The sequence below is a fragment of the Numenius arquata genome, chromosome 8 (assembly GCF_964106895.1).
Source record: "Numenius arquata chromosome 8, bNumArq3.hap1.1, whole genome shotgun sequence".
NCBI classification, from domain to species: domain Eukaryota; kingdom Metazoa; phylum Chordata; class Aves; order Charadriiformes; family Scolopacidae; genus Numenius; species Numenius arquata.
The window spans coordinates 46,086,561-46,108,508 of NC_133583.1; the positions used below are offsets into that span (position 1 = coordinate 46,086,561).

The 21,948-nt window shown below is 41.2% G+C and overlaps 1 protein-coding gene across 1 annotated transcript; it reads left to right on the forward strand.

Moving 5' to 3' along the window:
• The first annotated feature begins 9,417 nt into the window (after positions 1-9,417).
• On the forward strand, positions 9,418-21,051 carry MCOLN3 (mucolipin TRP cation channel 3). The gene is made up of 13 exons (XM_074151395.1): positions 9,418-9,692; positions 11,486-11,653; positions 12,185-12,338; positions 12,821-12,905; positions 12,986-13,082; positions 13,679-13,778; positions 15,498-15,610; positions 15,691-15,840; positions 17,828-17,929; positions 18,041-18,163; positions 18,712-18,918; positions 19,279-19,408; positions 21,032-21,051. Exons 1-13 carry the CDS (start codon positions 9,465-9,467, stop codon positions 21,049-21,051), a joined length of 1,677 nt encoding a protein of 558 aa, XP_074007496.1. The 5' UTR covers positions 9,418-9,464.
• Positions 21,052-21,948: the final 897 nt, after the last annotated feature.

Sequence of the window (21,948 nt, forward strand, 5' to 3'; positions counted from 1 at the left end):
TGCACCATTTATGAGTGAAAATTTGACCAAAGTCACTTCCGTGACTTTATGCAGTTTATCATTACAGTAATATTTTCATACACAGCCAAAATTATATTCCATAATTTAAAATAAAAAACAATGATGTTTAGGATAATTAAGTATGGAAACTGATTATCCAAAACAGTGAAAGGTTAAATTAGGATAGGGGTTTCCCTTAGAGAAAGCCAAGAACCTGAGCTACAGTGGGGAGAGCACAGGTGAAAATTCTCTCTATAAATATTTGTCCCAATGTCCTTAATTGTAAATCATTACTCAGCTGCACAAAGCTTTTCTGTGCTTTTCTATTTCCAGTTCATTTTTCAGTGTAGCTCTGTGGAGGGCAAACTTGGAAAGAAGTTGTATGCTTAATTACATGTAGCAACCAAACAGCTGGAGACGATACTGTATAGAAGGCTACTCGTGTTTCCTTTACTCTCCTTCTTCCCAATATCTAGAATAAGGTTAAGAACAGCAGCGTAGAAAAGGCTTAGTTCTGTTGCAAAGAAGGAAATGTGATGCAGCCTGCCCACTATACAGACCAGGCAGCACCATCATGTGGAAGGTACTCATATAGCAGGCGACAGAACAACTAAATCATTCTGTTAGGCAAAGTGTTGAAAATTGTTTGATGTTACTATTGAACAGCTAGCGGCATTCAACTGGGATAAGGACAATGGCACTCTTTGTGTTCTCCCTTTTCCATGTTCTCACTTTTTTTTTAAGACTGTAAACTGACTGGGAGAGGTACCATTTTTAAAATATCTACGAAGTACCTACAGTATTTGGATGCTATTACAACTTTAACACTATTAAGAGGAAAGCAGATGCACTTATAGGACAGAAAGAGGTGGCACGTTCAAGAACTGTGCCATGACATAACTCTTTCTGATGGACTCTTACTGGAGCTGCAGCCTGTCTGCCTGCACGTGTGAACAGCCCATTTACTGTCAAGATGCTTAAGGTGGAAAGGTGAGTTTATAAAACAAATATTCTCTCTTAAAACTTTTCAAATGAAAGGCCTAAACATGAGCATTAAAAAAACACGCTGTAGCCTGTGCATTTGCATTTTCAGTGGGCGTCTTGGCTTTGGAATGGTCTTTCATTCCCAGACTGCGAAAAAAAAGTGGCTTTCTGTTTTGTAACAGTTCTCAAATACTCCAGAAGCAACCAGTATAATTTTAGCTTCCAATCTGAATTTTATTTTAGAGATGGCCACTGACGGCAAGATACAGGTCATGGATTATAGCCTGGTAGTATAGCGTGGGTTTGGGATCTATGTTAACTTCCCATGAATTCAAGGTAATTTTTGCTGATGACTTTAATGGGAGCATAGTCTGACACTCTTATTACAGTTACACATTTTTCTGTTTCACTCCAATCAAAATAGAAAATATACACTCTATAAATCCTCAGGCTCTTTCCTCTGTCATACTGGATCTTGCAGATCTTGGTGACAAGCTGCATCCATGGGATGATAGTACCTTTCTCTGTTATTTGATCATTATGGCAAGTATGGGCCCCTTCATTAATCCATCTGAAGAACTGTAGCAATTTAATCTGCTGTTTCCAAAAAGCCATAATACCAATGCAAAACAGATTAATGTTTCAGAATTCTTTTGCAAGGGATGACGTTTTTGGAAGATTAAAAAAAAACCCCACAAGTCATGTATAATGAGCGTAAGGAGAAAGTTAGGAGTCTTTTCTACCGTTATTCTCACAGTAGTTTTGTCAAATACAGGACTACAAACATTGACAATATATTTACGTCTAACATTCAATATATTTTCCCAGTTACAATCTTTCAAAGGAGCCTCTACACCGAACAGTATGCTTAGTTTATAGTTCTGAAATGCTTAGGGCTACTTATCTTAGAGTGCATGTCAATTCAGATGGCTAAGAGAGGCTAATTTTCCCTTATTTAAAAATAAAAGCACAAAGCAATTTCTTTTCCATCACCTTGAGTATTTTACATAAAGAAGTTGTGATCCATTTTATAAATGGATTCTGTGACTAATCTAATTTGAAAGCAACCTTGATGCCTCTGAATAAAGAGACAGCCCTCCAAGATAGGAGAGGCCAACTGTTTTAGAAGTTAGTTGAAGGACAATATGAACCATCTCATGCATATTACAGTCACATTGTCTAACTTCACCATTTCCTAATTATACACTGAAACAAAGCCAATTTGGAAATTTTGAGTTCTATTTTCTGAGTAACCTAAACCCTAAGTCACATGAATAGAGGAAACACTGAGAGGGCTGAGATAAGTCACATGCCTATGTTTAGTACAATAACTTGCAAGTAAAAACATCCCTTTTCCTTCAACTGACTTACTTCAAGTATACTACACCTATAAAAACAGTTAAAACTTTTGAAAATTGTCTCTCAGTAATGCAGTTACTGAAAGAATCAGTTGCAGAGGTACACACGGCACTACTGTACAGGTAAGGGCAGCACTGGTGAAGGCAGTGTTGGTGGCTGAGTGTATGTACGTGCATATGTTAATACAAAAAGTATCCCTGTTTAAGGGTTGCAAATAAATACAGTAATCAATAGGACTGTTCATGGTTCCATCCGTGATACACAGAACCTCACCAACTGGAAAACAGATAGAAAAGTACAAAGTAATTATCTCCTTTTACAATATCCCTAACACCATATCGCCTCTGCCCATTTGCCATCCTGGGGGCGTATGATTGTCAGTGGTTAGGAAACATGTAAGGCCTCCAAAGAAAGCAAAGGCAAAACTTCTAAAAACTTTTCTGGAAGCATAATCAAGCCCATAGTCATTTACAAAGTATCTATGCAAAGTTGTTTTTCCAGGCTAATAACCCACAGGTACTCCCTGACAGAAACCAATACGCACAGAGAACTTTGAAATAGGTACTGAAGAGCAAACTTTTTGTACCCCTCCTCTTCCAAAAAAGAAATAAAGGAACAAACACCCTAATGGCTCTTAACGTGTAAGATAAAAGCTGGCATTTTCAGAAGTTACCTCTTCAGGGGTTTAGGGGTTTTTTTCCACTCCCTAAGTTTTTACACAAAGTACCAAATCCTATCAAGAAAACCATGAAAAAAATTAGAGGACTATCTGAAAATATGACCAAAAAAAAAGATAATTTCTTTAATCGGTGGTTAGTTCCTGTCCACTTAGGGATATTTCTATATTGCTTATTTAGAAAGGACTCCAATATGCATATGTGTCCAGAAATATACAAATACAAATTCATGATTCTATGATTGAGAAAAGAGGTTGGAAACAGCATTTAAATTAACATAATTTTAAAAATTTGAGTGCAAAACGTACAAAAAAGAATAGCTCTTGAAAATCAATTGTCATAAACATTGCTGTATATTTTATTCTTTCGAAGTAGATAATGTATTATATTAAAACTTCATTAAATACGTTCAGACTAATTTTTCAGCAATTTTTCAGTGGAACACCATTTTACATTATTTAATTAGTGAAGCTCAAGTAAATATTTGACAACTTTGACATTTTGTAGCCTAGTTTATTTATGGATGGCTGTAATATTTTGAACATTAGGCTCAAGAGAAAAAAATAAGGTCAGAGTGTTCTCCTAATCATTTGATGTTCTGAAACATTTACAGTTATAAAGCAAATCCATGAAGTTGCTAGGTACTGCAAAAGGGGAAAGTTAATTACCTACCAGTACTACAAAATATGCTGTCTGAATTGAGGGCACAGAATGATTCATTAGTTGCCTAATTGAATGATTTAAGGTCAAGCCTGTGTGCATTACTAATTTAGCACTATAATTTACTACAATTTGAAATGACGGAAGAATTGAGTGCACTTCCATTTAACAAAAGCACTACAAGGAAATTATCAAAAACGTGTCACTATGAAGCTAAAAATCACATTTCTGTCTGGAAACATTTAGGAACTTGTTAAAACTACCACCTGGAGAATGACCTGATTTCTCCAGAAATTCATATATATTGTTCCCTTTAATTAAATTTATTCTACTTTGCTCTACACAAAATGCAATTAATACAAACACCTGAAGTTTGTATTCTTGATAATGCTTGTGCATATTTGGACACAACTTCATTGTATAAGTTGTAGGAAGTAAAGCTGGAGTTTTGGCAAATGCCAAATAATTTCAGCATATGAATAGTTCTGTTTGAATATACCTGATTTCACACATACAACTTTTCATTAAATTAGGCTTACTTGAACTATTGTAGATTTTGTTATTTGATAAAAACCAGCAGAGGCAGTTATTTGTTCTGAGATGATAAATACCATAAGTGTAAAATTAGTGTAAGAATTAGTTAGAAAAGCATAGAGAACAAAACTGAAAATGTCATTAAAATATTGGATAATACTGTGTTCTGTTTCTCCATTCAAAAAGAAATAGAGTTGGAAAAGGTATAACATGGATGGTTGAAGATATGGAACATGTTTTGTACTAGGAATAAGCTGGGATTCTTTTTAGCCTGGACTGAAGAGGGTATGATAGAAGTCATTAAAATCATGACAGGCATGGAGAAAGTGACCAGGGAATGATTATTCATGGTCCTTCATAATACAAGATCTAGCTGGCATCACATGAGCTTAACAAGGGACAGACTGGAAACAAACAAAAGAAGTACGGAAGTATTTCATTACACAATAGGTAGTTGAAATATGGAGCATACTGCCTGTGGACAGGATGGCTGCCAGAAGTGCACAATTTCAAAAAGCAACAGGGCAAACTGATGGATGAAAAATTGAGGGCTACTAAAAATAATTATAATACCTCTGGTTATAGAAATAAAGCCGTAAATCCAAGAAAAAAAGGTGCAAAGAGTGCAGGTTTATTATAATCTTCCCCAGGCCCTTACTGGCCCAGGCAGAACTTATGGTGTGAGCCAGTACAGCTGGTCTACAATATTAAAATTTATGAACAATTTGGTTGGTACTTCAATAGTTAATAAGTATGATATTTAAGTTGTCATAACATGATCCGGTTGAGAAGCAAACAGTAGCATATGTTGCCTTGTTATGACTTTTGAACCAGAAATGTTATATTGTAAAGATTGACACTAGATAAGACTTTATCCTTTTTTTTTTTTTTTTTTTTTTTTTTTAAGCAAAGGTAAGAAAAAAATCATCATCTCATCTTTTAAATGTGAGAGGCAGGTTGCTGGAACAAAGTCATGCACTGGGACAGGCACTCGGGAGAGGGCAGGACTGCAGGTCAGCTGTAGGAGCACAGGGGAGGGGTGACGCTGGTGGGGCTGAGGGGGCTTCGCTCCACGTCGAGGGGAGAGTTTGCAGCCGCCCGGGTCTGGTCACCAGCACCCCTCCAGCCTTTGGCACAGCCACCCTCGAGGGCCCGCCGGGTCCATCCCCTCCCACAGGCCAGCGGGCGGAGGAAGAGGCCGCGGGCAGGGTACGCGGTGAGAGGGACGGCCTCGGTCGCACGGAGCGGGCCGCGGGCTCCGCGCCGCAGCCTCGGCTCGGCCAAACGGGCATTCCCTGGCCGCTGCTGCCCGTGCTCTCAAGTCTGTAATTATTCACCCGTCTCCACTAGCGCAGCGGGGCCGCTTCCCCGCGTTGCCGCCTCCCCTCCGCCCCCGGCCGCCCCTACCTGCGCGGCACCGGCCCCTACCTGCGCGGCACCGGCCCCACCGCGTCCCTGGCGCTGCGCGGTTGTCAGGGCAACGGGGCGGGCCAGGATTGGCGGTTCCGACAGGCAATCCGCGCTCCGCGTTTCAAACCCGCCCCCGCGAGGGGAAGCCGCTATTGGAGGGTTGCGCTGTTCGGATGAAAAATACGCGTCCCAGCATGCCACGCGCAGAAGATTCGCGGCTTCCCGGCGTACAGGGAAGCAGAGCATCATGGGGTCTGTAGGCGGCCGCCCATGGCAGCTACCTCTGCAGGCACGGACGTCCCGCCCCAGCATCTCCTCGCCATTAGCTGCCAGGGGGGCGACTCCAGCTGGGAAGGAGGTTGAGGTAATTCGATGCGATTTGGTGACATGAACATTTGTGTTCCACATCTTTCGTATTTTTTATGCAGAAAAATGCTTTATTTTGCTCTGCTGCAATGTAAAACAGAGGAGCCCTGGAGCATCTTTCCCTCCGTTTGCGGAGCAGCCGATGCTGGTCCTTGGTGGCACTCCAAGGACCATCCGCCCTCCTCACCGCAGACAGGAAGGATGCTTGCTCTCTTCCATTTCTCTTTCTGCAGCCAGAAGTTTCCTCTCTTAAAATGTCTGCTAGTCTCCTTGAGTTTACCTTGTCATTTTTTTTTTTTTACCTTTTATTTTATCTTCTCTTTTTATGCCAGGGCTCAGTGGGTACTTGCAGTATGAATTAGGCAGCTGGTGACTGGATGCAGTTACCATAGTCCAGGCTTTATCCCGGGCCCTACCTCCCGTCAGGCAGCAACACCGAAGTGATTGTTTCCGCAGTGCCGTGAAACTGTCTCCAGACCCAGGAGAGGAGACCGTTTCTTTGAAGTCCAGTTAATAACTTTAATAGCTTAGCTTCATGTAAGTGGAATAACCTAAGCACGTCGGTCATTCCGCTTAGCTCTTTGTACGGCTGGCTGCCCTTCCTAACTACAATTCTGTGACCAGAGAGGCTTTTTTTATTAGAGATGGGATGGAATCACGGAATTGTCAGAGTTGGAAGGGACCTCTAGAGATCATCTAGTCCAACTCCCCTGCTAAAGCAGGATTGCCTAGAGCACGTTACTCAGGACTGCATCAAAGCGGGTCTTGAAAATCTCCAGAGTAGGGGACTCCACGACCTCCCTGGGCAGCCTGTTCCAGTGCTCTGTCACCCTCACCGTAAAGAAGTTTCGCCTCGTATTTAAACAGAACTTGCTATGTTCCAGCTTGTGCCCATTGCCCCTCGTCCTATCACTGGAAACCACTGAAAAGAGTCCAGCTCCATCATCCTTCAACCCACCCTTTAGGTACTTGTAAACATAGATACGGTCTCCCCTCAGCCTTCTCTTCTCCAGGCTAAAGAGTCCCAGCTCTCTCAGCCTTTCCTCGTAAGGCAGATGCTCCAATCCCTTAATCATCTTTGTTGCCCTACGTTGGACTCTCTCCAGTAGTTCCCTGTCTCTCTTGAACTGGGGAGCCCAGAACTGGATGCAGTATTCCAGTTGTGGCCTCACCAGCGCAGAGTAGAGGGGGCGAATGAGCTCCCTCAACCTACTGGCCACACTCTTCCCTATGCACAGCTAATTATAACATAAGCGGCACCTTTTTTCCTCCTGATGCAGAAGCCTAAGCTAACAAAACTGGAGATGGCATTTCCACGCTATAGAAGGCGCCTATAGCGCGGAGGGCCGTCAGTCACGCCCGGCAGGAGGGAGACGTGAAGCGGGAGGTGACAGAGGCGGCGTGTGCCTGTGTGCCCGGCCCGGCACAGCCCCCGGCATCCCGGGAGCCCCCCCAACCCTGCTCCTGCGGAGCGGCGCCGGGAGCGAAGGGCTGGCAGCGGGCTGCGGGCTCCCAGGGCCGCCCCCGCCGCGCAGGAAGCCCCCGGCCCCGCTGCCGGCCCGGGCGGGGAGCGGCAGGACCTTGGCGGTGGTACCGTGTCCCGGCTGGCAGGTATGCTGAAGCCTTTTCTTTAAAAGCACGAAGGGTGCTGGGGGGAGGGTGGGATGCGGGGGCGTGCGCTGCCGGCCTCCAGCTTTTGGCTTTGGGGTAAATCAGCGCCCAGCCGGGCCGGGGGGCTGCCGCGCTCCGCCGGGGCCGGGGATGCGGGCGAGGCCGGCGGCGGCGGCGGCTCCCGGGGAATCGCCGGTGCCCTCCGGAGGGGAGGAGAGCCCGGCGGCCGCCCTCTCCGCCGCCTGAGAGGCTGAGCGAGCCCTACGTGTGTTTGTTGACCGCTCGAAATGTCTCGGAGAGAGGCTGCAGCGGGCGGGGACCGAGGGACCGGCTGCTGCAGGCGCTGCCTGCGGTGACACCCGCAGCTGCGGAGCCCCCGCTGCCTCTGCGCAGGCTAATGAGAACATTCTGCCTGCGTGTGATGCTCGTCTGGAACATCTTCTCAAGCCGATGCCGTGAGGTCAAGTTTTTTTGTTTGGTTGGTTTAGTTTTGGTTTGGTTTTTGATTTATTTTTTTTAAAATCAGGCACAAACATTGCCAGGAATATTGCAGTATCGGAGTAGGGCTTAACTTAGAAATGATTGATCGGCTGTAAGAAAGATGAGTGGAAACTGTGGCATACTGTATCCCATAGGACAATGGAGACCTGATAAAACAGGAGCCAAATTTTTGTTTATGCCTATTTACGGGCCTATTCTTAGTGTTAAACTGCTGATTCAAAACTTTTCTTGCCTTCTCTTACAGCTGGGGAAATTGAAGGTCTTGCACGGTATCTGAAAACAGACTTGTGTTCTGATGTGTGCAGTGGCAGCTTGAGGAGAGTGGAAGTGATCTATGTATTTGTTGATGATTTTTTTGAGTTATATAAGAAATTTTTTCTTATGCAAATTAAAAATAACATGTCTAATATGGCACATTTTTAAATTTGTTCACAACCTAGGCTGTCTCCTCTATTCTTAATGTCAACAATCTTTTATCTGAAATAATTATTCCTGGCTACCTCTTAAGTACTTTAGAAAGCATTTATAAAATGTTTTGAAGTCAGTGAAGTTAGTAACAGATTAAGATCTGAATGTGTTGAATACTACAGAGAGTAACGTCTCAGACTGTGTTTATAAGGTTCTTTTCTAATCTTTCCCCGCATACTCATCTAAAGTGTGAGCCTCCTCAGTTAATCACGATGCTTGAATACAATTACTTTTTGGTCTTTTTGTCCGGTTCATGATCACCATTGTTTTGCATTCAGTCTTTTATAGCTGAAGAAATAGATATTATCTTGCTAAATGACAAGTTAATGCACTCAGATAATTTACCTGAATTGCAATTTGGCATGCTGGGACCGTTTCCAAGAGCGAACGATGCTAATACTAATGTCTAAGAAAAGTGCTGTCCATCTTGAAAATTCCATTTCTGTCAAGGACTGGACAGCAGGCTGACAGAAGGGGAAAATACTGGCTACAGAACTAGATAAGTTTTCCAGAAGAATGAACGCTCATGAGAGGCTTTTGATGCTCTTCTGGACACAGGAGGAAATGAGTCAGGATGTCTTGCATACATGATGTTGTTTGCAAGAAAGAGAGGAAGAAGTTTTCAACAAGTAACTCCATAATTCATATCCCACTATGAAATAAATGTCCTGACAGCCTATCTGCAAATTTAAGGGCTTGCCCAAACTTCTCTTTGCATTCTGCAGAACATGTGCAATATTATAAGGAAGGTCTTAAATTCAGTGTAATGTGCAAGTGCCTTTCACAGAAGATAAACATCTTTGGAGTGCAGGTTGGCAGTGCAGATTGATCTGATGCTACTCTATTCATGCTTGCATGTTTTCCAGCTGACATGGAGTTCTTTTCATTTCAGAAATGGAAAATCCTGAAGTGGCTGTGAGCAGCTGCAGTGCTCATGATGAAGAAAATCTTTGCAGCTACAAACGACACCTTTCAGTATCACAGGAGGGGCTTTTGGAAGACCAGCTTAGAAGGAAGTTAAAATTCTTCTTCATGAACCCATGTGAGAAATTCTGGGCCCGGGGTAGGAAACCTTGGAAACTTGGGATTCAGCTACTCAAAATAGCAATGGTTACTATTCAGGTGAGTAATTAGGGAAGCAGGGATTCTTTTTAGCCCATGGGAATTCAAATAAGCAGTGCAGGTGACAAATGCTGTTCTTGTGCCGCAGAGACAGGGAGAGGATAGACTGCAAAACTATCTTAGTTACATATATGTAGCTTGAATCTCAAAGGCATAATTTCCTCTCAAAAATATTGACTGACAGATATCTTTCCTAAGAGCAGAGATGAAATGAACCATGTTTAAGGGCTCTACTTTACTTTTTCTTCACTAGTTTTTTTGTTTGTTTGTTTCCCTTCCCCCCAAAAGGATGGCATCCTTGCACATCTGCCCCCGCAATACCTTCTTCACTCTGAGTGTGTTTGTGTTGAAGGGAAGGAAGAGTCACTTGTGTTTCAATATCACAGAGATAAGAATTGAAATTGGTAGCTTTTTTATGATGTTTGCTTATGCCTTGCATATGGGATACAAACTCTTGTATTGAAAAAAAAAAAACCAGAAGTTTTGCTCCACTCTGCCTCTCGCCCAGCCTTGCACCATAGATTTCGTAAAACACATCTATCTTGTGCCTAAAATGCAACTGTTTGTCTCAAAGTTCTCTGGTTAAGGAGGAAGAAGGTCTTTCATAAAATCTTTCTAACAACTCAGATGATGATCCTTCAGAGTTGCCCGTGCATGTTTTACATTTATGGTGGTGTCAGTGCTATAACGATACAAGTACAGAGAATGTTTTCTACAGTTTCATTAATGATGTGACAAACTGCAGGCATAATAATTCTTTTGCAATACATCTGGCAGTATGTTTTTATCCCTTACTTACCACTTTAGTTTGAAATGTATCCTCATCCTCTGAATGTCTAATGTCCCATTTTGCAATTAAAAATAAAATTTGATGGTGGAAAAACCTAACTAAGAAAGAAACTAATGCTGATTTAGCCTTTTCAGAGAAAACCTGCCAGTAGGTAACTCAATCTTAGCGGTGTTGATTTGCTGGTGTATTCCTGTGTGCCTAGCATGCTGAGCTTGCCCACAGAACATTTTAGTATCTCTGTAACCGAGTTGCCCTTATCAAAACCTACATATCCAGTCTGGATCATGGCCATAAAACTAATCTGTAGGCTGCTGATTCAGACTTATCTCTGACGAGTTTCTTCACAATACTCCTGATACTAGATTTGAAACAATAGTTGCTGAAGAGAATTGCAAACTCCTACAAATAATACACCACATTCTTCTAGAAACCTTTTCCAGCCTGGGTAGTAGCGAGCAGGGTTTTATGAACAATTTTCATGAACAATTGCAATGTATTTTTTTAACAGCTTCAGAGGTTATCCTGTTACAAGCACAGTTTTGATCAGTTATTCTCAAAACACCTTTCACCCAAACCTGAGGGAGGGATGTTTGTTTTTCTGAGTTGTCCTCAATTTTCTTTTTCTACACTGGAGCAAGGACTTCAAAGTGGGGTCTGGTTAAGTCCTGTCCTGCCTTTTTGGCTGAGGTATACTGATATTCCCCAAGACAAGTCATATTCATGTCAGGCTGAACTAACAAAGCACGCGTAACAGTATATGGGTTGCTTGAATTTGAGATGGTATCCTTTTCTTTGTGAAAATGCGAGTCCTTGGCCAAGATGCTGGTAAACATTTTAAAGGAACATTCTTGAAAGCCATTGTTTCCTGAAGTTAAACTTTCTTTTGACCAGCTGTGAAATGGAGCAGCCTGAGTGTATGTGCCGTATCTACCAGGACAGGATTCGCATGTTAATCCAGAAGCCAACTTTGTCTTTGAACAGGAAATATAAATGTCTTTTTCAGCTGGTGGTTTTTGGATTGAGCAATCAAATGGTAGTTGCCTTCAAAGAAGAGAACACTGTTGCATTCAAACATCTCTTCTTGAAAGGATACATGGAGAGAATGGATGACACCTATGCTGTATACACACAGACAGATGTCTATGACCAGATATTCTTTGCAATAAACCAGGTAAGGATTGTCACTGCAACATATACATTACACATGCTCTTTACCTGGGTACCTTTTCTTCTTCTGCCTTCTCCGATGGTGTCTGAAATTGAACTTCTGTGCCAGTTGCTTAAGACTAGAATATTGACTTGTTCAGGTTTTCTGTCATTGCCAGAGCATTGTACTTGTGGCAACATCCTTAAAGCTAATCAGTATACTAATTCTGCACTAAAATGCAGGCCTTGGATTTGAGCCACAGTGCTTTGCAAATAAGAAATTAGCCTTTCTAGTAAGGATTGTAAAAAGAAAAAAAAAATAAGCAAAAAGATATTTAGATCCAAATCCTGCACTTACCGTTTTTATCAAATACCTTAAAGTATTTGAGGACTCAGCTGTTGTGTGGTGATGGTTTCCAAGTTCTTTAGTTGACCACTTAAAAAAAAGATGGGTTATGGTGCAGATCCAAACACTTGCGGTTTGTGGTGTTTTTTCTCAGAGACTAACAGTTTTGGTGCTATCTAAGTTTGTTTGTCTGTTTGTTCCAAACTTTAGTACTTACAACTGCCCAACATTTCTGTTGGAAACCATGCTTATGAGAAGAGGGGAGCAGAAGAGACAGCTCTGGCCGTGTGTCAGCAGTTCTATAAGCGAGGAACCATCTGTCCTGGAAATGACACCTTTGATATAGACCCAGAGATTGTCACTGGTAATGAACCTAATCTATTGTATCAGTTCTTTGGGAGGAGGGACCCTAAATTTATGATGAATTCTTATAAACATCCAGTATTGTGTAGTCCTATCAAATGATCTATACTGAGCCTACCACCAGCCAAAACTGGCAAGAAAACTACTATGTAACTAGCCTCTAGCCCTCGCCTCCAAGATAACAGTCCTTTATGTCTACTGCCACAAAACAAGTGATAAGCCGTTAGCACTGATGACCGCTTAACACAAGTATTTCGGGCTAATTTCAGGAGCCTTCCCTATGAATTCATGATGAATAACTTGGCTGGTTCAGGGAAGCCAACGTATTTGTCAGCTAACTTCCCAAATGACTCCTCACTTAGGCGTGCTATCTTGCCTGGTGTAGCCAACAGCTCTTTCTAGCCTCAGGAGTGGGAAAGGCAGATTACAGTTAAAGGGCGTGATAACCCATGAGATGTTGTTGTGAGTGCTTATCCATTGCAGACTGCTTGTACATCGAGCCAATGACGCTGTTAGACAACACAACAGTGGGAAAGCACAATTTGAATTTGACTCTGGATTTCCACAGGTGAGGAGGAGTCAGCGTCTTCTGTATTGGGGTATTCGGGCATGTTCCCTGTGAAAAACTAATACAAAGCTCTCTTGCAGACTGGTGACGGTGCAGCTCATGTTCAATCTGAAAGCAATCAACCTCCAGACTGTTCGTCACCACGAGCTCCCTGACTGTTATGATTTCACTCTGACGGTACGTGGAAGCCTGCCAATTGTCTTTCTGCTCAAAACAAGAAATCGTTCTTGCTGGTTTACCATGCACAGTCAGTGCAGATGTTTTCTGAAGAGTGTTGGGCACCATTGACTGGTCCCCAGTGGTGACTGGATTACTCTGTCACGTCTTAGTGTACCCTGTAAATAACCGCCTGTTGTAACTGTGGGAAGTTAAGCTTTGAGTGCTCATGATGTGGTCCTGAAGCACTTGCTTGGCTTATGGCCTTTTGTGGTCTAATCCATCTGAAGTATAACGAAAGCATAAACCTCTTCTCTTTAGAGAGCTGGTTCTAGGAAAGGTTGTTTTCAGGTCATAGAGGAATGAGGCTGTAGTTTAAAAGAATTTCAGCTAGTAGCTAGTTGATCAAGCAATGTGTGGCAAGTACATGGTTCACTAGATTTGTCTTTCACTTTGACAGCATTTATTTGCATAAACTGAAATTACCTTAAGCTTAAACAGGTTTTGTAACTTCTCCACTAGGGGAATTATTCTGAATCATTATGCAAGCTTAGCAATATTGTGCTACATATGTAATGGTTTAAGCATGCTTTTTTTTTTTTTTTCTGTTAATGCAGATAGTATTTGATAATAAAGCACATAGTGGAAGAATTAAAATAAGCCTAGACAACGACATAGCAATCAGGGAATGTAAAGACTGGCATGTTTCTGGATCAAGTAAGTGACATAAATGTGTTCAAATTTTCATGCTACACTTTTGCCACAGTAGCACAATGTTTGTTAACCTTTTTCTTTATTAAAAGATGAGGCACTATTGACATACATTCTCTAGTGGGTGTGCTCTAAATCCTGATTTTCTAAGGAGTTGTTGTTCTTCAACCTCTGATCTGAAATCCTGGGAACCCAGCCACACCGTTCCTTTCCTGAGCAGTTCTCAAACCTTGCACCATTGATACTGTCAAACCAAAATTTTTCCACACCTCACTTTGCATCCTTCTAGCTTTGGCTACTGAACTCATGCTGCTCGTTGCTTAAGGGAGGGCTGTGAACTCTTCTTCTAGCACCAAGCAACAAAAGGACACATGATAGTGGTGGAAAGTTGAAACTGATTCACTCTTATTTCAGGACTTAGCACCAGGAAAGATAAGGAAGCGCTGTTGCTAAGGCTTGCTGGAGTGGAATGGCTAGAAACACTTCCTGCCGCTTAAATGTTGTTTGGCATGTATTTGGGTGTAACTGAGATGCACAGTATGGTTAAATAATCTATCTTAAATAGTTACTTAAAGAGCACCCTTTGTTGGCAGCTATTGAGTCTGGTTAAAACATTCTGGGGTCTTTTTCGGTTTTGATTGGTTTGTTTTGGTGTTTTTTTTAAGATCCAGGTTGGAATTAATTTTGGGAATTTAATGAAATGCATCGCAGAATACAAAACACACCACTTATGCAAATGCATATTCCACTAAACACACTTTATCAACTAGCTTTGCTAGCTGCTGTGTTGTAAGTGCACACCAGATGGCACGCTACCTCTAACAGATTGCTAGTGCAGCAGTACGAGAAGGTTTTGATACTAGGCTTCTGTAATGATCCACATCTGCAAAACCAACTGAAATGGTGACAGCACATGTGTTAGTGGATTTGGTGTAAGCAAGAAGTAGGTGGGCTTCTTCTGAGTAATGCAGTTTGTGAAGTCAACTAGAACTTCAATGTGCCATTTTGGAGAATTGCTGCATCTTCTTGCAAATTTAGCATTAATTTGTTTCAATTTTTTCTCTCAAACAATCACTCTTTCAGCATTAAAAATCTAATCCTTATACTGTCTCACCTAGTTTCAGCTGTATGACAAGTATAAAGAACAAAAAGAGGTCTAGTGGTAGGTTTGGTGCAAAATTTGACCTTAGTTGATCAAGATGGTGAATTTTAGTAACCTAAGAATTGGGGAAGTCATGTCTAGCTCAATGTTGGTCTTGGCTAGCTGAGCAGCAGTGCAAATTATCTGCACTGCTCTAGGACAGAAAACCTATCTGATAGTCAAATACTGGTCTGTAAGAGAACATACATACTGTAAAGTTCCTGGAATTTCTTTTTTTTTTTTTTTGTTTTTTTGACAAGTTCTGTCACTCCAAAGGCCTTGTAAAATGGACAACTCCCACCTCTAATTCTATGGGGCTGTAAGAAGCAGGCATGCTCTAGTATATTTTTGATGTGGTGGTATCAACCTTCCTAAATTAACTGAAATGGTATCTGCAGTGCAGATGCACTTGTGTCTCTCATGAAAATATGTCAGATAAACTTTGGTGGGAAAAATGCCAAGATTTTTCTTAATTCAGTTATATAAACATAGTTAACATCAAAACTTGATTCTTACTTCAATACCCAAGATGGTCAATAAGATGAAATGCATCTGATGACAAACGTATATTTTTGTTCTTGCAGTACAGAAGAACACTCATTACATGATGATCTTTGATGCTTTTGTTATATTGACTTGTCTGGCCTCATTGATCCTTTGCACACGATCAGTGGTTAAAGGAATTCAGCTCCAAAGGGTGGGTATAACTCTTTTCTTGAAAAGTCTTCATGTCCCGTGTAAGCCTGATTAACTTTTTTCTTCGCTCCTTTCCCCTAGGAATTTGTAAGCTTTTTCCTATATTATTATAAGAAAGAAGTATCTTTCAGTGATCAAATGGAATTTGTCAACGGATGGTACATCCTGATTATGGTTAGCGATGTCTTAACTATTGTTGGATCAACTCTAAAGATGGAGATACAAGCCAAGGTAAGCTTTGTACACTGTCAGGTGAATGCGAAACCGATTGTTTCTGACCCAGCTGGGTTTAAATCTCTCCAAGGACTTTAGGCTGGGTATATTTGATTCTGAGTGGCATGAAATTTTCAAACTCTATCTTCTCCTCTGGAATTGCAACTGAGATGTGTTGTTTCCAGTTGCGAGATTTAAAAACTCCACATATTGCTAGATATTGTAATTCAAATTATCTTTGCTCCTTTCTGACTTCAAGGGATAATATTAACATAATCTCTGAAAGTTTAAGGCTGTTGACTTCCTCTCTTCTCCATTTAGGACCACTTATTTGCTTATTTGATGGAGTTTTTAAAATTTAGCATTTAACTTCCTGTTCCCCATTTAACAAGTGTTTAACCAGCACAGAGACTCTCTCCTTAAACATCACTTTGCTGCTTTCCCAGCTCTGGTTTCCAGCATGTACATAACAGTCACCCACAGACAGGTTCTAGGCCTTCAATTTCTAAAAGAAACTTGATATAGAAAAAAAACTTTTTAAAACATAGTATGTGCAGGCAGAATTAGGGAAGAAAAATTATTACAATATGCTGTCCTGAAGCACTCTAATATTCAGATAATTTGTTCTTCACCAAGTCTGTAGCAGGCTTTGAAGTGTGACATTGCAATACAACAGACTTTGGACAGTAGTGATGAAAGGATGGGGCTGAAATCCACCTGGTGACAGCTTGACTATCATAAACACCCTGTACAAATTGCCCTGTCTTACCTTAGGAACTATAAACTCAGTCTTTAGGAGTAGAAAGAAGCTATGAGGAAGTTTGCTAAGATAAGAGATAACTCTGTCCTGCTTTGGGGGAAGTGAAGACAAGAACAGATTGGAGTAAGATCTTGCATTTGGGATTCCAATATTTTATATATAAAAATACATCTATTTATATATATTCCTTTGCTAAGAGTATTTTACTAAAACTCTTCCCTACAGCTACATTTCACTGCATTTTCCAAGCCTTGTGGACCATAATAGCAAGATCTTTTTCCATGTCACTGTGTGAAAGTTAATGGCTGAATAATGAGTTCACATTAAAGTAGCCTAAATTTTTTTTTTGTCTAGCTGTAAATGAATTATGCTGGTAGAAAAGATTACCCAACTCTTCTCTTAGAGGAATAAAACCAGAAAACAGTAAAAACTGCTTATTCAAGTAAGCTGTCATGATCCATTTCAGAGTAGAGCTGTAGTTCAGGGAACAGGGTATATGCTAACTTGGATGAAAACAGGCCAGTATGTATGGATGGAAAAAAAAAACAGTGAAGTGCCATAAAATATAAATAAAGTTCTGGTTAGAATTAATTAGAAGCTAATTAGTCTTCTCCTTGATAACATAACTTTCTACACCTCACAGTTCCTGGCTACCTAATAAGATCCTCCTTAGTATTTATCTGAGCTCTGCATGACAAGTCATGCTATTTTTGAAAAACTGCTTTGCCTGTGTACTGGCAGAACCTTCTTTGCTCTGTGGTTCTGAAGTCACATCTACAGTGTCCATCAGGATGCAGTGGAGACATTGCCAAGCTGTTCAGGGGGGTCTGTCAATGCAGACTCCAGAAGCAGTTGCCGCAGGTCTGGAAGCAGCATAAAAATGTTTGCGGTGCCACTCTGCAGGTTGTGGGCAGCCAGGTACAGAGGGGGTGTCTCTCTCTGCACCTGCAGTGCAGCTGCCCTCTTGGCCTTGCAAATGAAGCTTATCTTGCCAGAGTCTATTTTACACACAGCCATATGTAAAGGCAGGTGAAATGAGTTACACTTGAAAGTGCCCTTGCTCTTTGGTAGGACTTCTGCTCTCTAATGCACGGTGCCCGAAACTAATTTTTAATGGGAGAGATTGCCAAGGAAAACAATGTTTCTTAACAGATCTTTGTAGTAATGAGAGTTGCAATTTAGAACCTGCCAGTTGTTATAATACTTGATTTTTTTTGTCTTTTTTTTTTTTCCTTCTTTTTTTAGAGCCTGACAAGTTATGATGTCTGTAGCATACTCCTAGGAACATCCACTATGCTTGTGTGGCTTGGAGTCATTCGCTACCTAGGTTTCTTTCAGAAGTATAATGTAAGGAACTCCTGGGATCTTCGTGCTGTTGGTATTTATTCTGTTTGTTGCTATTAGAGGACTGGAAGAAATGCCTGGTTGAATTCTAACTGTTTGCATTGCTTTGTGCAGCTTCTCATCCTAACACTGCGAGCAGCATTACCCAACGTAATGAGGTTCTGCTGTTGTGCTGCTATGATCTACCTGGGCTATTGTTTCTGTGGATGGATTGTACTGGGACCATACCATGTGAAGGTAATACACTTAACATGAAAAAAGACAGCTTGCATAACTGAATGGATTCCAAACAAATGAGAGATTACTACTGTTGTCTTCTAAGTTTCCATGTCAAGGCTTCCCTTAATATAAAAATAGTGCATCTTCAACATGATGCTGCTCTGTTTGAGAAGTCTGGCTTTCATGACTCAATCAGACTTTCCTTGAGTTATGAAAGCTCTGAGTCAGAAGTGGAAGCTGCCATGACTCCCCGTCACATGCTGGTATTTTGAGAAATAATTTTCATCTTGCAGAACACCACTATCAGACTAAAGCTTTTGAGACTTTATCCTTATCCATTTTAAAAGTGAAATTGGCTTATCTGAATTGAGTATGTATGTTTACCGGAGGTAAGGAACTTTGCTCATTCCTCAAATGTTTTACTGTTTGCACCTTGTCCTACCCTGGGCATATACAGAGATCCGAGGCAGCCAGTCATCAGCTGTATATCTTCTTTGAGTTATGTACAGTCTTTGGATCCAAAAAAAGCATCGATGGATGTCCTTTTCTTCTTCCCTCCTCTCTAGTTTCGCTCTCTGAACGTGGTTTCTGAATGCCTTTTTTCACTGATCAATGGAGATGACATGTTTGCCACCTTTGCAAAAATGCAGCAGAAAAGTTACTTGGTTTGGTTATTCAGTAGGATCTACCTCTACTCCTTCATCAGTCTGTTCATCTATATGGTGCTGAGTCTCTTCATTGCACTCATTACTGATACGTATGAAACTGTCAAGGTAAGCATGGACTCTTCATTTGGAATAAAAATCCAAGATCAGTGCTATCATGACTCTCATCTCCCTTAGTATTTTGACTTGTAGTACATACCGATTTAAAGAATAAATACAATCGCTACTTTTGAGGGTGCAGAGTGATGATGAGAGGTTTTTAATCCCTCCTACTTCAGTTTTCTTACAAGCCTATCTGATTTCCTGCTCCAATGGAAGATAAATATCTACTAAAAAGCAGTAATTTTATATTTGGTTCTGTGAGTCTTCTAATTTCAGATGAACAATGTCTGAAAAGTGGTCTGGGGAGGATTTGGGTTATCGTATACTTTAGCCTTGTCAGAGGTTTAACTAAATATCAATTTTTAGCATTACCAGCAAGATGGCTTTCCAGAGACAGAACTTCACAGATTTATATCACAGTGCAAAGACTCACCAAACTCTGGCAGGTACAGGTTAGAAGAGGAGAGTTCTGTATCTCTCTTCTGTTGCTGTAACGGTATGTACCTATTTTAAAATTATAAACCCACCCACCTCCACCCTGCAATAATCCCAAACTATTTCTAGTGCTCTAGAACGAAGCACTTTAGCGAAATGTCTGCAGTGAACAAACTCCTTAGGAGAGGTGAGGGAACTTTTAAATTAAGAATCATTTAACACATGAAAAATAGCACAGAAAGTTAGATAATATATACAGTAACTTGGTAACCATGTATGCCTAATGTGCAAGCAGTAACATTTTCTGTACTCATACAGGCAGGACTTACAGAACTCATTCAGTATCTTCTTACCCACTTTCTAATGATACCTTCTGCAATAAGGTGTCCTAACCTAAATGGTAGCAGGCCTGAAAGTTATGGAGAAAATCGGCTTGCCAAGGTTTTAAGACAGCATGCAGTTTAAGATACTATCACAGCACTTGAAAAAGCATTGCCTAACTTCCACTGTAGAGAGCTTAATGCTCCAGTTACTTTAAGTTTTGTTTTTTCAGGAATCCCGATTGCAGGATACGTGGTTTATATTTAACCTGGCTGGCAGCAACTCTGGAGTCTTGCTTGCTGAAGGGTCCCTTGGTGCAGAAGCCTTAAAATATTTGCAGCTTGATTAAAAAGATCAAAGGCATTTGCAGCTCCTTGGTATGGGGCTTTTCTGGTGTGCTACATTGTTAAATGCCAGATAGAACGTGTTTATGAAGGGGAGCAGATGGGGACGCGTTTCGGATGAGGGAGAGAACAGAGCCCACAGTGCGGAGCAGAGAGCTCCTGCTCTGACCAAGTGCCTTACTGGAGATGAAAGAGTGGGATGAAGCAGAGCAGGGCATCTTGCTCCTGGGTAAAGGGCACAGAGATGTTAATATTTCCTTTTCTGCACACACCTCTCAGTTTAACCAGGCCAGAAACCCAACACGAGGCAGGACAGGGTGGGGATGTAATTAATACTTTTCCCGCTGACTGTGAGGCGGGGATCAGGACTCCGGAAGACAATTTGAAAAGGAAAACTTGGTTACTGTCAAGCAACTTGTTCCTCAGGAGTACTGGGCAGCCAGCAGCACCCTGGACTTGAATGGAGCTGTAGGCATTTAAGTGCCTTCTTTCAGAGCATTTTTTTTCTATATGGATTACCTACTCTTTAATGATTTTAGCCTGGTGCCAAATGTCTTGATCTGCATCCATGCCTCATGTCATGCATGTTAGTGTTACAAACTGTTGTTTTTTTTAATCTGGAAATAGTGTGTTTCTTTCTCTAGAAGGTAGAACAGAGGCTGACTTTGCAGTTGCCTGTAAATACAAGACATTGCTCCATTAGCTCCGTACTGTGGCCGTCTGGTTTTACTTTGAAACAAATCATCTGTAGGGATAATTAAGTATCTCAAGCAGGATGTTGTGTTATCAGTTCTATGGCTTCCTCTTCTTAAATAGTCATATGGTCCTACAGGACACACAAGGCTTCTCTCAATTCTTTCACATGTTCAAAATGTTCTATGGTGGTTCATAGCAGTTTCTTATCAGTGTGTGTCAAATTAGTAATTAAATAGTTCAGATACATTTTTAAGGCTCCTTGTACAATGAAAGTATGTTTTTGATGCATGCACCTGACAACTTTTTCCCCCTCTCCTGTACAGGTTGTAGTGAACATATTTAATGGATTGCAGGAATGCATCTTGGAGGCTTTAAAGCAGCACACATTGCAAGAACTGGAGAGTGGAGCTGGCGGAAAACATTATACCTAAAGCCTGAATTTGCTTTCCTCAAAAAACATTGTAAGCCTGTGGCAGAAACTTCTGATAAACTTACAGTCTTTCTGATTAGGCGCTCTCGCTGCTAGTTCAGGGGTTTTGGGGTTTTTTTTAGCTTTATTCTATTTGTTTCCTCAGTTAAATTGCGCTAGAATGCAAAGGGCATTAAAAAGCTGTGTTCAGAGACTTGGCTAGATTATGCAAGTAGACTAGAAATGCAGTAACTTTCAACTATATGTAGAAGTAGTGCTGGACAACTGCAACTTTGAGCACCAACCTAGCCCTCAGTACTGCAGCCGTTATCTAGCTGTGGCTGACCTGTCACTGAATGAATGAAAGCTTGCTCTAGAGCCCTCAGCATTTTTTGTTTATCTGCACTCATAGTAAAAATAAAGTAAAACTTTGAAATTTGGTGTAATGTGGTTCTGGAGACATTACAGTGAATTGCTGCACAAGCCATTCAAATACGGCTGAGAGCATAAACTAAATATTTTTATTAACATAAGTACCACTTGATGTAAGTGGCAGTCTCTTCTCAGAGAGGCCAGGGATACGCTAGGCTAGAATGGAAGTTTGAGGGGTGAGTTGAGTGGAGAAATGTAGATGTTCTCCTCTATCCAGCGTTGGGTAGGATCAGCTTCACAGTGTGCTGACCTTATGTTTTTAAAGGAAAAGTCAGACAAAAGCACTTTCAAAATATCTATTTTTTTATTTGAAATCATCTTCTGATACACAAGTCTGTAAAGCTAAAGTCTAAGTTAAACACACAGAAGATATGTCTCTCAGAGTTCCATGCTTTAGAA

Coding starts and splice junctions, on each gene's coding strand:
- MCOLN3 (XM_074151395.1), top strand. CDS start 9,465: ATGGAAAATCCTGAAGTGGCTGTGAGCAGCTGCAGTGCTCATGATGAA. Junction 9,693..11,485: donor TAGCAATGGTTACTATTCAG/GTGAGTAATTAG, acceptor TGTCTTTTTCAG/CTGGTGGTTTTTGGATTGAG. Junction 18,164..18,711: donor TGGGACCATACCATGTGAAG/GTAATACACTTA, acceptor CCTCCTCTCTAG/TTTCGCTCTCTGAACGTGGT.